Genomic DNA, 15,396 nt, shown 5'->3' on the forward strand with positions numbered 1-15,396 from the left:
AGTGACTTGAATACTCGAGACAGCTCACCTGTGTCTGATTTTCATGGTAACTATGGTCCTAGTGAGCGCGAACGTGCCTACCCGACCCGGTACGGTCCTGGGGGTGACTTAGGCTATACTCATGAAGGTGGATACAGGTCCCGGCACAATGACCTCGATGAGCGTGGGCAATCACTATCTCCCTATCATAGTCGTCGAGTTGGTGGAGGGAGTTACCGCGAGGAAGGATACCCTCAAGGTCCCGGTAGGAGATTTCAGGATTCGAGATGGGATGAAGGTGCTCATTTGGACTATGATGCTATACCACGAGCATTCCGTCGCGATCTGCCCAATCCCCAAGGCCTCCTCCCGCTACTTAATGTCCTCCTTGCTCCTCGAGCGTTTTGTGATGTTTGTCGTTGATTTTCTCTTTTCACCTTATGTGTCGCTCATGCCTACATTCGCTGCTCAAGTGTTTTTGGACGTTTTTAGTTGATCTGCTCTTTTCGCATCATGTGTCGCTCGTGCCTGCATTCGTCGTCTGTTTAGTCTCATTGGCCCTGTCTCATACCCGCGTGTTATACCCTACCCCACCTACATTGATATCTTTGTAACTCGTTTTTGTCAATATCAGTATAGCAGCTCCTCCAAGCCTGCTGTTGCCTCCGAGATCATTAATATGCTTGCCCGGATCTGATGTTTCCGTTAATCAGAACATCGCAACAAGTAGATTAAAACATGAAGAAAGTGTTATGAACTAGGATGGTTCTGACGTATGGCTACTCGATAAGAGTAATTGGCCAAGGTCGGTTCAAGGCTTCGGCGTATACCGAAGTTTCAGGGTTTCTTAAGACAAGGCAAGGAGAGTGTCCTCAACTTGAATCACGTTCAATACAACCTAAGATTGGAGGTCTTAAGCGAAGGAAGTTCCAGGTAAAACCTAGTAAGATTAAAGTAAAGAACTACATAGTACAGGACGAGTTTATATAGTGAACGGTAACGACTTTAGGGCCGGTACAATGAGATCATAGAGACGAGTCAGAGATAAGACGAGTCAGAGATAAGGCGAGTTAGAGATAAGACGAGTTAGAGATAACAAGAATAGATCATCTAGCGACGGCAAGATGCGATCGTGATGTAATACAATGATGTAAGGGAAAGAAAATGAATAGGGGCGTACTTGACTGTAACAGAAAGTACGAGATAATTGAAATAACATGAGTACAAGACAACCATGACTTGAATAAAAATAACATAGGCACCAAAGGATCAAATAACATAAGGAATGTCAGAGACTGTCAGAGACCCTCGACGAAAGCTAGAGGCCTCCCGAACCTCCCGAACTTCACACATGACCCTCCATTGCAATGTAAGACAGCCCTCCAACCAGTATGGAGGTCTTCATTGCGAGGTCCTGGAGGATACTCTGAAACCTCTGGCGGAATAGAGTGGGAGACCCTCTGGAGAGGGTGGTCTCACAGACTGCTTTCCCATCACATAGAAAGCGGGTCTAACAGACCGCGGGAACACGAGCATAGTGCTGCCAAGGGTGGGACGGCAGCACTCACACCTTCCCTGACAACAGCTGCATGCGGAGACACAATGTACTGCTCGAGAGCGACACGAAAAGAGGGAACATACCCCCGCTTGTCCTGAAGATAGCGCCGCTTGTCGAAAACATAGAAAGAATGTTCGAAGATAATGACACCAGCTAAATGACCAATAATAAGCAGGTTCATCGTAACATAACCTCGAAATTCACCAGAAATGAGCTGAACATCACTCTCCAATGGTGATGAGCCAGAGGCCTGGCACATTCGCAACATCAGAAATGTGTACAATGTGTGACCATTTGGACATACCACAGAGAGTAACATAGACCCCATCTCTTCATGATGATTCGCATACAACTGGTCAAATCATGGTGGAAAGTTGAATATCGTCCACCTCTGCTGAGGATCGATACACCCACATCCTGCCAATGTGTAAAATCTTCGGTCAGCATGGCCCGAAATCAAGAAAGGACGAAGAAACTAACTTCCTATTGATGGATGAGCGGTGTCGTCGGTGAGCAACACTGGAAGATTAAAACACTCACAGTCTGTTAAGGGATGTGCGATTTCAGTCATAAGCAAAGCTCAAACTCGACGGAAGATCAGCACACTGACTTCCTGTCATTGCATGAGTAATGTCAGTGGTGAACAGGGCTGAAGCTCGATTGGGGGTGAAGAGACTCACCATCTGTCAATGTATCAACGATGTCATCGATCAGCAACGCCCGCACTCGACGGCAGATGAACACACTAACAGTCTGTCAATGGGGATCGATAATTTCATTGGTCAGTGATGCTCCAATTCGACTGAGGATCGATGTGCTTACATCCTGTGAACGGATGGGCGATGACTTGAGTCAGAACGGCTCAAGCACAATGATGGATCGACCAACTCACAATCTGTTAACGGAGCAGCAACATTTTTGGTCAGCATTGCGCGAGGGTGACAGAAAATGAATACACCCACACCCTGACAATGGATCAATGATTTCATCGATGAGGGAGGCAGGAGGTTGACAGAGGATGGTCACACTCACAAGCTGTCAATGGATCAACGATTTCGTCAGGTCAGTGGCTCAAGGTCGGTAGAGGATCAATGTACTGACCTCCTGAAGATATATCATCAGTTGCTTTGGTCAGGAATGCTAGAACTTGACAAAAGATCAATGCGCTCACGTTCTATCAATGGATGGGAGATGGCTTCATTCAAGAAGGCTCAAGTTCGAAGGAGGATCAAGACACTCACTCTCTGCGAACAGTGGGCAATGACTTGGATCAGCATGGCTCGAGCTCGAAGGAGAATTAACAGACGTACTACCTGCAAGTAAACACCCAATGTAAATGAGGGCAACCTTCGAACTTTCTGATAATCTTACCCAGATATGTGGGGACCAGTCGCCCAATTTTGCTATTATCACCTGATGACCCGTTGTCTTAGCAGAGTCAAAAAGTCCTGGGAGTGTTCTGGAAAATATCAGTCGTGAACACTTGCGGCAGGTAAATGAAACCATGGGTAGTTACTTCTCAACTGCATATTTCATGCAGAGTTCCAAGTTGGTCTGTTGGGTTGAGACGAATAATTGCTGCAGTACATCACTATCCAGAGTTGCAGCAGTGCGTTCGATGAGTGGCCCGCAATCTGCATCATCCTTGTCCATGTCTAATGGATCAATGGACATCATGTATCGTAACTCCACCATCAACTGGCTTACTGGGAAGACATATATGGCATTTTGGAGGCCATCGGACATCCTTGAGAAACTTCAGTTGTGGTCCATTAGTAAATGAGTCCTCGGCATGTTCCAGCGCCAGTTCTTTAGCGTCTTTCCACGGTGTTCCTTTCTCTCTCAGCTGTCTGAATTCGACGCCATAGAGGGCATCAAACTTTGTAAACAATGCCATCACTGGAACTGAGGATTGTGAATCTGCGCATCAGTGGAAAATCAATGTTGGCCAGCTGCGAAAGCTTACTGCTTCCAGTGTCGCACTGAGAGAAAAACTTATTTTCGCCTTCTGTGAATGATCTGCTTGCCTCGTCCATCGGGATACAGTACCTATGTTGAAACTTTGAGGTAGCGCATGTCGTGATTGATTAGTTGCAATTACCATATGACATGGAGTTGATCTTTTAATTTGGTTTCCTTAGAACGATCCGCGATAAATGCCTTAACCTTGTTGAATTGGATTCGCTGCCTGCTTCAAACCCGCGTGAATCGTGAAAGACAAATCCAGGGTTGCTGTGAAATATCATTTCATTTTCAATATCGTGCTCTCCACGCTGAGAACGCGTCAGTTCATGCTACCAACTAATAGTACACGTTACCTCTCTGGATGCCTTTAAAACTGCAGGATCAATCTGATGTCGATGGGTCAGTCATCAGTACCAACCTCTTACTAGCACCATGAGGCACACCTTTTCTCCAGCACTGTTAAAGATTACTGGGTTGTCCCGTGTGTTGCAAACTCTCTGGAGGATGGTAGTTTTTCCTGCATTGGCTCTTCCTATAACGAGGATTCGAAAGCGACCGATTTTCTCTCTTATCATTGATGGATCCATGAGGGAAGCTTGATATGATGGAGAAGCGTTGGTGTAGCCTTGTAATCGATTGCTGTAGTGTGTAAACCCGGCAAATACCTGACCCGAAGTCAGCATCTAGATTCCGCGGGCTTAGGGCAATGTTGATATATATAGCTGTACAGTACCATGAGGTGTACACGTGGCCGTTTCAGAGTGGATCGCGAGCCCGCGAGCGTTGACGTGTGAAACATGGCCTTTGTAAGCGGGCCCATGTGCAGATTCTCCAAGACGGGTGCTTCAATCTTAACGAAGCACACGTCTCGCTCCTCTCATTCTTAAGGGTCAGCTCGAGAACAGATTCTCCATTCTTTCTTCTTCTCTGCGCTCATCCCCATTTGCGCGTCGCTCGACATTTTTTGTCCATCCCCACATCAACAACCCCGCAATTACGAGACTCTTCATCCATGGCTTACATTACCAATGTCCCCGGCCCCTCGGCCAGTTCTTCGTCTTCTACTGGCAATCCTTCTCATGCTAACAACGCTCCTGTTTCCTCCAACAACTCGGTCGGACAGATGTCCTACAGACCAGATAGTCGCTGAGAATCTTAGAAGAGCCACTGACAACGCAGCCCTGCAACAGTGCAGAGACGCAGGAGAAGCAAACATCCCTGCAGACGAACTTCTTATCCCCGTTCCGCCGCAGCCCTCAGGCACAGCTCTACAACAATGGATTTCGGCCTTCGCCCAACTCTCTCCCAACTCACAGAATCAAGGAACTGCCATTCTGACTCCCAAAGCCGTAGTCAGACCCAATATTTCTGCGGTTTCGAAAGTCCTCTTTGACTCCTCCAAAGAGGCACCGTCTGGAGCCGGCCTTGACTCTACATACAACTTCGGCATTCATCAGAAAATTCACACATTCCTTATTTTGCCCTTAAACAGACTTATTCACACTTAACCACCTTGTTGAAAGTGGATCTACTTGTCTGAAATTTCAACTTGAATGTATTAAGAAAAAAATGTTGAGATGTATTAATGGACATATTTTATTATGTTCCACATTAAAAAAATATCAGATATGCCAGGTGAATGATGTGAGAGAGACAAAACAAGTTTTGAGATAAGTGAGATAAGCTGATTAAGGATGTTAAGGAATGTGTGAATTTACTGATGTCACTTCATACCTTCATCCAAGACCTCTTACTCGCAGGCCAATACTGTCCTCTCACGTTATTCACTAATGCCAACACAGAACGTCTTCATCACGAAGGTCATTCGCTCAAAAGGTGCAAGATCAACCTCGGCGGCGCCTCATTTCACCTTCTCGATCTCTCTCAATTTGAGAATGAGCTCGACATAGACCCACTCTCGTGGCAAGAAGCATATCAACGTTACCCTCACATGGATTAAGGACATCGGTGACTCTAACTCTCTCTTATGCTGGACTAATCATTTTTACCACCCTCTCTAAAGACGATGCAGTGTGCAAGAACTTCCATGCCATTATTGAGTTCGACGTCGAAACACGTCAGAACTATACTCTACGCCCACATCAACACAACCAGGCAGAGTGGAACCGTCGCCTACAGAATAAAAAATACGAGACTATGCAAGACATTATGTTTCGTGCGCAAGAACAGCTATCCCGCAGCATGCTTCCAGATCGCAACTCATCATCATCCTCCCGATACGAGCCTTACAATAACCCATCCAAGCCAAAGGCCAAGAAGGTCAGCGACGCGGACATGCAATCCTTTCAAGACAACAAGTCTTCCAAAGTCTCCGACCCCATGTGCATTATCTGTGGACGCACTGGACATCGTTTCTCAGCATGCTCTGAAGAGACTTCGTTGAAAGGAGCACAAAATTATGCGAAGTATTCTGATGGTTCACTCTGCAGACGCTCCAATGGCTCTCAACTCTGCATCACCTACAATCTTAACAATCCCAAACGTCCTTGCAAACAAGAGCACACAGAGCAACATCTCTGTTCTTTCTGCGGACGCGCAGAGCACAGCGCTCTGTCGCATGTCTGCATTTGAACTTCCCGTTGGAGATCTCTTCTTGGGTCTGCTTGACGAGGACCATTTCTTGACATGCAATTCAGACTCATCATTTGCCCCGCCTCCTCCTCCATGTCACATATACTGCAACAATTTACAGCCCTCTTGCTCACCGTACGATGACGACCCAGAGTACTCTTATATCAATACACCATATTCGGCGGATGGCTTTGACATGCTTCTTGAACGCACGGGCCTCACAGGTCAATTCCCAGAGCTTACATATAAGCTTTGCAACGGCTTTCCTATAGGCCATAATCTCTCTCCTCTCACTGCTTCCTACACTCCCAATAACCTTCCTGGTGCCAAACTTTTCAAGACAGTCTGTGACGAGTATGTTGCAGAGGAACTTGCCAAAGGACGCTATTCTGGACCCTACTCCCACAAAGAGTTATTTGCAAAAATTGGACACTTCCAATCCTCTCCGCTGCAGGTGGTCGTCAAAAAGGGTATAGATGGGACTCCAGACAAATACTGTGTTTGTTGTCATCTTTCATATGCTGGCTCAATGGGTCATTCTGTCAATGACGAGATTGACGCAGAGGATTATCCTACCGAATGGGGCACCACTGCTGAATTCGCAGAAATTGTATGTCTTAACCTCCAATCTCATCTCTTCTCCTCGTATGTACATCGTCTCGGACGCTCTTTGCGAGAATTTTGTAATGCATAGGGCATACACAATTTTTCCGTTTGAAGGCACGATTCGTCACATACACATATCATACTCTTTGCACGTGTTGCTCGCATCATCTCACCCATGCACATCTCAGATTCGGCACGCCCCTCCTGGAGCTCAATTTGCTACTCTCGACATTGAAGCTGCCTACCGGGGTATACCTTACGCACCAGAGCATAAGTGTTATCTAGTCGTTTACCATGAGGGTAAACTATACATTGATCACAATATCCCTTTCGGCTTAGCTTCAGCCGCAGGTCTCCAGGGAGAAGTCGCCGATGCGATGGTTCATATATGGCGTGTACTAGACGTCAAACTGTCAAAGAGATAGGTCGACGACATCGCTCTTTTTCATTTTCCTTCGGCTAAAGGCCTGTTTCTGGGCATCTCCAATGGCAAGGTCTACAGGTATGACTACGACCTCTCACATGCCAAATCCCTCGTATCACCTGCCAAAGTCCCATGGCATGAACTCAAAGGACAACTCTTCGAAGACGATGATGTATATGTCGGCTTCTTTTGGGACGTTCCTCGCAAGACCGTGATTCTACTCGAACGCAAACATCTCAAATACGTCGCTCGCCTCTCATCCTTCCTCTCTCGCTACTCAAACTCTCAAGTACCCAAACACGAACTCGAACAAATCACGGGCTGTCTCAATCACGCTGCTTTCTGCTATCCCAAAGGCAGATCATATCTTCCTAGCCTCTATGGGGATATGGCCACTTACATAGCAGAATTCGCTCCGCGCTACATCAGCAGATCCACCAAGGCAGATCTGAAATGGTGGCATCGCACTCTCTCTCTCACTCCAACACCTCTAGATCTCTCACTCCAACACCTCTAGATCTCTCACCACGACCACCCACCAGAGATTATAACATCTGGGTGGATGCCTCGACGGGCACAGGCATCGGTCTCTTGTGGAATGGACGATGGGCTTTCTGGCATACAGCTGCAGATTGGCGTGGTCCTTCACGTGATATCGGATGGCTCGAGGCCACGGCAGTAGAGCTTGCCGTGTGTCTTATTCACGCCAAAGGCATTCGGGATGCTGATGTCCTAATTTGCAGTGACAACCAAGGAGTCATCGCCACCTTTCAGAAAGGCAGGTGCTCCAATTACATGATTAATCTCGCTATCCGACGTTTCGAGGTTCTCATGCGGGAATCTTGCTTATCACTCTCCCTCGTGTATGTGCACACATCAACAAACCTTGCGGATCCTATCTCCCGAGGTATATTTCCCTCAGACCAGCTTCACCTCTCATCCCCACCACCCTTACCCTCAGACATCTCCTCCTACTTTGTCCCATGAACAAAAGCGATCTCTATCGTCGAGTTATGCGAGGGGTTGACATTGAGGCTGCTGCCAGCGTCTTTCTGGGCATCTCACCCTCCATCTACCATCCGTCAATCTGTCTCTCAATCTCTGCAGGAAGCTCATACTCGCACTCCACGTCCCCCTCGTGCCAGTTCCACCATCACTCCATCTGAACATCGGCCTCATGTTCTTGCTAGCGACCGACTTCTTCTATGGTCTACTCCATCTGGCTCAGACTGGCAAGCCAATCTTGAGCAGAAGTACCCGAACTCCTCTCTTTTTTGTCTTTTCAAGTATGCCTCTCGCGTCATCACTCTCACATCATTTCAACTCATCTTCTCTCAGGTCATGATCTGTTCTCTTGACACTGACACTCGTAGTAACTACGGTGCCGGACTTCTTCATTTCACGCAGTTTTGTGATTCCATCAAGATTCCCGAAGTCGAGCGCATGCCTGCTTCCGAGGCTCTCATCTCCCAATTCATGGCAGCCTTCGTGGGTACCTCTTTGGAGAAAACACTCAATAACTGGTTAGCAGGTCTACAGTTTTGGCATATCATTAATGGCGCTCCATGGCATGCCTCTCAACTCCTTCATCATACGCGACGTGGCTTCGCTAAGATGGTGCCTCCATCCACTCGCAGAGCCAAGCGACCACCCATCACCATAGACGCCTTGTGCATCCTCTTCGACAATCTTGATCTCACCCTCCCGTTTGATGCCGCTGTATGTGCTGTTGCACTGGTAGCTTTTTGGTGCTGCTGTCACTTGGGCGAACTCGTCATCCAGAGTCCCAATCTCTTCGACCCTTTCAAACACGTATCTTGTTCCGCTGCTCCCATATCTGCCTTCATCCTACAGAATCAGGAGCAGACGTGGGCAGCAGTCTTCCACATACCTTGGACAAAGACCACCAAAGAGCAAGGTGCAGACATTTCCATCACCACCCGAGATCATTGCACTTGCCCTCTTACGGCCATTGAGTGGCACCTTCTACGGAACAGCGATGTACCTCCATGAGCTCCTCTCTTCTCATATCAGACCTCCACAGGTTGGCTTCCCATGACATGCTCGGCATTTCTTGCCCGCTGTAATGAGATATGGGTATCACAAGGTTTTCCAAGCCTTCTGGGCCACGCCTTTTGCATTGGTGGTGCAACGGAGTTGCTCTTGCAAGGGGTTCACCCAGACGTGGTATCCACACAGGGTCGCTGGTCCTCAGACGCCTTCTTGGACTACTGGTGTTGCATTGATACCATTCTCCCTCTCTTCATAGCGTCTTCCGCGAACACGCAACGTCTTCTTGATCTTGACCGAGTCATGGACTCTTTCACACACAACCATCACTTATCTTGTGCCGCCCCATCATCTTAATCCTATTCCTATCCATCACAGTTATCTTATGGGCTCCCCTTTCATCCATCGCTTACAATGTATGCTTACAATGTAATGCACTCACAGAATCTCATTGTCAACGTTCAGCTTTTAATTGTGTGGGTCGGGTCCGAAGGACCCACTCTCCGGTTGTGAGCTTCACTCTAGAGTGGTCTGGGTTCGTGTGTTCTTCGGTCCCTTTGGTCTACGCACGTTCTCAGACATATCACGCTCCGAAGGTCGGTTTTTTATTCATTCTCAAAACTCTTCAATTCCAAACATCTCGGCTTCGGATTTTTGTCTCAGATCACGTGATCCGCCCAGACCCCCGCCCTCTTGCGCTGGTCGGGCAAAAACAAAAACAGACCTTCCCACACAAAAACCGAATCAATTACTTCTACTGATTCATTCCTCAAAACCTCACCTCTCATAGTCCTTTCTCTTCCTCTCTCGTAGTGCCATCTCATCGACTACCGTTCTCCAATCTCAATATTAAGTTCTCGCGACGAAACGATTATATTGACAATATCTCAATTTGCACCTTAACCACGCGATCATACAAAGGAATGTCTGCGATGGTAAATTGGGTTTCCATTTATGGTATCTAAATCAAGATCTATATTTGAAATTAGTTGACTGAGGTGTCACTACCTACTTATGTACATATTTGAATCCGGCCACAGCTGAGGTTCTTCTCCAAGATATCGATGTCGTATCTATCATTTGACCAGGATGATGGTGAGCATTCGTGCCCTCAGAGTTCCGGTGCCGTGCTATGAGTTTGCGCAAGTCTCCCATAGTCATTGGCAGACCTTGCAACTACTAGAATTTGGGAAGATAGCCAGCTGCCTCAATGTGGGCCATGATCCTAATGGATCTCAGTGAGTGAACAGCTTTATTTTATCATTAATAACAACTGCAAGGTCATGTTGGGAGGTATTCGTGCTAGGCATCAATATTCACTGGGTGCATCATGAGGCATACACGAGGGTACCTCACTTCCTCGCAGCTGACGCATGGCTTGCACCCGGCCTCTAGATAAATTTACGGTAGCTCAGAGTAGACTCTTCCCTAAACCAAATCAGCATGGCTCACACCTCAACGGTTTCCTCCCCTCTCCACATCTATGGTACTCAATTCTGGTCATTAAGCAGTATTATCAACCCTGCTGAATATATCCCATAGGTATCACCATTGATTTCAGCAAGTCTACAATGAATGTAGAGTCTGTTGAAGTACGAATGGGCAAGTTACATTCACCAATTGAACGTGAAGCAGGAAACAGTTGGCGACGGACGTTTTCTCCACCCATGTAAGTATTCGACCCCAATGCATGTTCTCACCTGAGTTGCTACTGGGTTTTTTTGCGTCGCAGGGAGCTTTCTCATGGTGATACGTTTTACTTACAAATGCGGTACACGAAATGGTTTGGGATGAAGACCAAGCATAAAGACATTATTTTCAACCCTGAATACATATTCTGTGTGTGTAGTGCAAGCGACAGACAAGGTGAAACAATAATCATCGCATTCTCGCCTTAATCGCTCATGAACTCGACCTCACATGTGTAGAATACAACAAGTTTCATAAAAAAATCAGGATCGTCGTCGAACTTTGTGCGAATACAATAACTGAAGTAAGGATCTACATTTGGCATTGGCCTGGGTCCCGTCTAACTTAGCAGGTTGAGCAGTCTGTCTCTTCCGGTAAAGGCCTTGAGCTCCAGCCTACCACTTCCGAAATATTTTGGAAGTGTCCTTGGTGAGTCACGATGATCATAATGTCCCATTCTTGAGGTTGACACTCCCAAGGTTCCAAATTCTGGTGATAGGAAAGGTATCTGGCTTTCTCCGATCTCAGACCAGTGTTGACGACATGTTTTGAATAGACTGGCGTCGGCAAGTCTTCACTGATCAGCCATGTATTCAGAGTGGAAGAAATGGTGCCTGTTCACGACACCCAAAACACGGAAATTTACTGATGCTGTTTCCATAGCTCATTTCGCATGTAATGCCGGGAAAAGCTGACATCGACACTGAGTTCATCTCACGACAGAATGAAAGATTTGTTCTCCATGATAGCAAAGGATTCGAGCCAGGAGAAGGGGGCAGCCTCAAAATAGTCCAAGATTTTATCGACCGAAGGAACATGTCTGCTCCGGAACATCAATTGCATGCTGTTTGATAGGGGTTCTATCTCAACTATTCCGCTGTAGTGGACTGACTAAAATATACGGAAGGCTTTGTTTGCAGATACCCCGTGCAGGCAGTCGTTTACTAGAGACAGGGACAGAGGAATTTTTGAAAGATGGCAAAACGCTAGGAAATAGTAAGTGAATCGATAACTATCTCTCTGCTACATTAGAGCTCACACTTTGTTGAAGTTCCCATTGTGGTCGTTCTCACTAAATATGATATGCTCATCGACGACATGGAGCTAAATCTGAACGGAACCTCTGTCGATGGATTGAGCAATGATGCCATCAGGGAACTCACCAAGAACAAAGCAGAAGCTAAGCTGCAGGATATCTGCATTGGACCTCTAAAGGAATTTGCAAGGCGTGACATTCCTTATGCTAAGATCTCTAGTGAGTACCAATACTTCGACAGGTTCGTGTATGCCTCTGAAGTGTAATACCGCAGCCCACAAAGACCATAAGGAGACACTCACCCGCCTGATTGAAATAACTGAAAACTGTATCAATCAGCACTCTGCGCCCGAGGCCGCAGTGATGACCTCCATCGCTCAGCAAGTGCATCCTGGACTCAAAATAGATGCATCAATTCAGTGAGCCTTGCTTTCTTCATTCTTATCTCATGATTTACGCAGCATCAGGGTTGGCAAGAGAAGTCTGTCCTAGTCTCGCGTTGATACTAATGAATGAATATAATCTAAATACTTATGTCTTGCAGGATATTGGAAGGCGCTTGCATCAAGCACGACGTTCAAGAACCGCAAGACGTGGGATTGCCTACATGTGCTTCACACTGACATCGTCAATGTGTGGAACTTCTATGACCCTCATCTTGTAATGGCTATCTTATTTGTCGTTGCCACATACATCCTAACATGATTGGTGCATAGTATTTGCAAAGCCAAGAGTTCAGGGAATTAATGGTGAAAATGGTCGATAAGCTAGAAACTGGACCTACACCCAATCCCACTAAGACCATGTAGGCCAGTCTTTTACGTGACAGTTGGATTTTCATCTCATTGAATGTTTACAGTACTATTGGGCTATCTATGGTGGGCACTATTGCGGGCATCGTGTCCGCTCTGGCAGGACCTGTGGCCCCCATCGTAGTACCAATTGCAGCAAGTGCTGTACTCACTGTATGGGTTCACAATGTGTACCAGATATCGTACGCACCACCAGTTTTTCGTGAGTGAAAGGACATTGACACTTCTTCTTCAGCCATGCAGTGCTTCAGCGCTTCATGTCCTACATCGTCCACTTAACGCTTGTGTTGCAGACACTTTACCTTGTGTCAGAAAGCCAGGAACTCACTTGTAGATCCATCAAGCTTGCGGTCGCTTCCTACCTCGCCTCCCCAATGAGCGGAGAAGTTCATACCTGGATTCAGGAGTATGATAGGCAATTGACCATCCTGGAACGCGTGGATCGCGATACCTTGGATAAAATCATTGAGGTGATACAACTTTATAGCATTGATGCTGAACAAATGTCCAGACTTCGGGAAAATATTCCCTCTGTGGGCTCGTTACCGGACGAACCATGGGAAATCGAGATGTCGTAGCACTCGATTCTTTCTTTCGTGGATGGTTTTGCACGTGGGCGGTGTCTGAGTACTGACGCAATTGTTGATGGTGCTTGCTTGTACGATGTAACTGGATTTACCACACTGTAGTATGTTAGCATCTGCCATTAATATCATGTACTGACTACTAGATTTGACTCGAACCCTTTAACATGCCACGGTATTGCAACAGTCTGTAAAAAGTCCTAACTGGGCCTTGCAACGGATGCTAAACGAGTCACCATAAATTGGAAATGTGGATGAATGGAGTATCGTTCACAATAACGCAGTGTAGGGTACAGGAATATCTAGTTAAATGTCGAAGAATAACGGTAGCAATCTCGGGAACATGCATGTCTTGTTGGGGAGAAATGAGAGAAGGTGTAAATAATCTTGTGGTGGTGTATGAGCTGATATATGTATTGAACATGCATGGGCGGTGTGATGCAGGCCTCATACTCAGATGATGGTGCACTAGATTTAGATGCTTGGTGAGCTAATAATAAAAATAACAAACAGAGTATGATGCATGATGTTCCCCACTGACCTTTAGGATTTCGCAAACGAGTTGCTGTTGTGCTCGATGCATGTCGTTTATCAATCGCAACAACCTGTCGATTTGAATATCAATAAGGTTCGAGCTTCTTGAGTTGCACCAAATGGATGCAAACAACCTAAGGTCCCACTGGATGACTTTCCGTACTATCATTCCCTATAACATGCAAAATTTTCAGCAAAACTTTTGTAGCTCCTCAGCAACATCACATTTTCTTTTGCGAATTTGCCCCATCATAGATTTGTATCTCCTCTACATGGATCTGATTTTTACTGATTTTTAGGATGATGTGGTGTGATGTCGGAGCAAACCTGATAAAACTCAGGGTCTACTCTCTAATCTGCAACATTTTGTCACGTCCTGTCACACCTCGGCACAGTAGCGGCACAGTCGACTTTCGCTCTCCGCAGCCTTCAAACTCTGTCGAAGTGTACACATCGCGGAAGGCTCAAAAACAGTGAATAAATCATTCAGTATTGTGGTTCATTTACTACTGTAATAATTACTGTGGTTGTACTGATGTTGCTGATAGGCTTCTGAATAGATCTGATGCCCTCAATACCTCTGCTGAGTCTGCGCTGTGTTGCCAACTCCGAAATCCACATTACTGTGACTCGCTGGTGTAAAGTGAGGGTGTGAAATATGTAGAGGGTGAGGTTGAGGTGCAGGATGCTGCATCGGGTAATATGGGGGGGTACACCCAGGCAGGGGAAATTCTAGGTGCCGGTTTCTTGACATCGAGGGCTCAAGCGCAGGCTGAGGTTGGTGTCCGAACGGTTCGTGAACTGGATTTGGTGGGGGGATCGCATCCTGTTGTAATTCAGCAGTGTTATTGCCGTCATCGAGACGGCGCCTGTGAGAATGGGTAGGGTTGAATAAACCCTCATAACGTGGATTTTTCTTGAGGTCAGGGTCTTCGTCAAGATGCTGCAGAATCCGCTGGAACACCTCAGCCTTCAGTCCGCTCTCCGATAATCGCAAGGCTGCAGCTATGTCACGTAGCTCCTCCAGCTTCTTGGCTTTGATTGCGCCGGTGAACGCAACTTGGGAATGCTCCTGTTCTGCTCGCCGATCTCGCTTCTCCTGCTCCTCCGTGAGCTTTTTCTGTTTGTTTGCCTCATCCTGACGTTCACGCTCAGCCTGCTCAGCCTCGAGCTCCCTCAGCTCTGCGCGACCTTCCGCTGATGTCAGGACCCTCGAATATGGCTTCATTCATTTCTTTCCTGGCTTCTTGCGAGCTTTCTCTTCTGCCTTGGTGTTCAACCGCTGTTTGTAGTGCTCTGCCATTTGACTGTCATATCCCGTATTCTGGACCTACGTCCGATGATGTTCCCACGCCTTCCGGACGCCTTCCGGATGCACATCCGGACCTCCATACCCTTATCCATGCCTGCAGTCCTCCAGTCCACTATCGGTTCGGATCCGTACACCTTCGTACATCCATATATCCATACCTTCGGACCTCCGCAGCTAAGCCTGCTTCATCCACCCTTGATCCCATCGGATCCGAGCTCATCCTACCTGAGACTTTACCTTCCCTAGACTACCGGATGATATCCATGATCTATATCCTAGTCTCGTCTTCACCTAG

The 15,396-nt window shown here is 46.9% G+C and overlaps 5 protein-coding genes across 5 annotated transcripts; 4 read left to right on the forward strand and 1 right to left on the reverse strand.

Annotated features, from left to right (window-relative positions):
• Nucleotides 1-157: 157 nt before the first annotated feature.
• DFJ58DRAFT_726503 (uncharacterized protein) lies at nt 158-475 on the forward strand (the record flags this gene model as incomplete). Its single annotated transcript, XM_041385374.1, has 1 exon — nt 158-475. One exon carries the CDS (start codon nt 158-160, stop codon nt 473-475), a length of 318 nt encoding a protein of 105 aa, XP_041245168.1.
• A 4,055-nt stretch (nt 476-4,530) lies between these two features.
• On the forward strand, nt 4,531-5,010 carry DFJ58DRAFT_726505 (uncharacterized protein; the record flags this gene model as incomplete). Its single annotated transcript, XM_041385375.1, has 1 exon — nt 4,531-5,010. One exon carries the CDS (start codon nt 4,531-4,533, stop codon nt 5,008-5,010), a length of 480 nt encoding a protein of 159 aa, XP_041245169.1.
• A 3,455-nt stretch (nt 5,011-8,465) lies between these two features.
• DFJ58DRAFT_715772 (uncharacterized protein) lies at nt 8,466-9,806 on the forward strand (the record flags this gene model as incomplete). The annotated part of the gene is made up of 5 exons (XM_041384160.1): nt 8,466-8,936; nt 8,979-9,125; nt 9,159-9,394; nt 9,628-9,669; nt 9,713-9,806. The coding sequence occupies 5 exons, from the start codon at nt 8,466-8,468 to the stop codon at nt 9,804-9,806; spliced, it is 990 nt and encodes a 329-aa protein (XP_041245170.1).
• A 538-nt stretch (nt 9,807-10,344) lies between these two features.
• On the forward strand, nt 10,345-13,249 carry DFJ58DRAFT_840324 (uncharacterized protein; the record flags this gene model as incomplete). The annotated part of the gene is made up of 15 exons (XM_041392604.1): nt 10,345-10,372; nt 10,677-10,803; nt 10,867-10,975; nt 11,173-11,252; nt 11,288-11,327; nt 11,380-11,433; nt 11,487-11,641; nt 11,707-11,819; nt 11,875-12,078; nt 12,101-12,278; nt 12,321-12,340; nt 12,404-12,519; nt 12,576-12,664; nt 12,719-12,873; nt 12,915-13,249. 15 exons carry the CDS (start codon nt 10,345-10,347, stop codon nt 13,247-13,249), a joined length of 1,803 nt encoding a protein of 600 aa, XP_041245171.1.
• Nucleotides 13,250-14,360: 1,111 nt separating this feature from the next.
• Nucleotides 14,361-15,017, reverse strand: DFJ58DRAFT_840325 (uncharacterized protein; the record flags this gene model as incomplete). Its single annotated transcript, XM_041392605.1, has 1 exon — nt 14,361-15,017. One exon carries the CDS (start codon nt 15,015-15,017, stop codon nt 14,361-14,363), a length of 657 nt encoding a protein of 218 aa, XP_041245172.1.
• Nucleotides 15,018-15,396: the final 379 nt, after the last annotated feature.

This window comes from Suillus subalutaceus (genome assembly GCF_016647625.1).
Source record: "Suillus subalutaceus strain FC151 chromosome Unknown DFJ58scaffold_37, whole genome shotgun sequence".
In the NCBI taxonomy this organism is placed as follows: Eukaryota; Fungi; Basidiomycota; class Agaricomycetes; order Boletales; family Suillaceae; genus Suillus; species Suillus subalutaceus.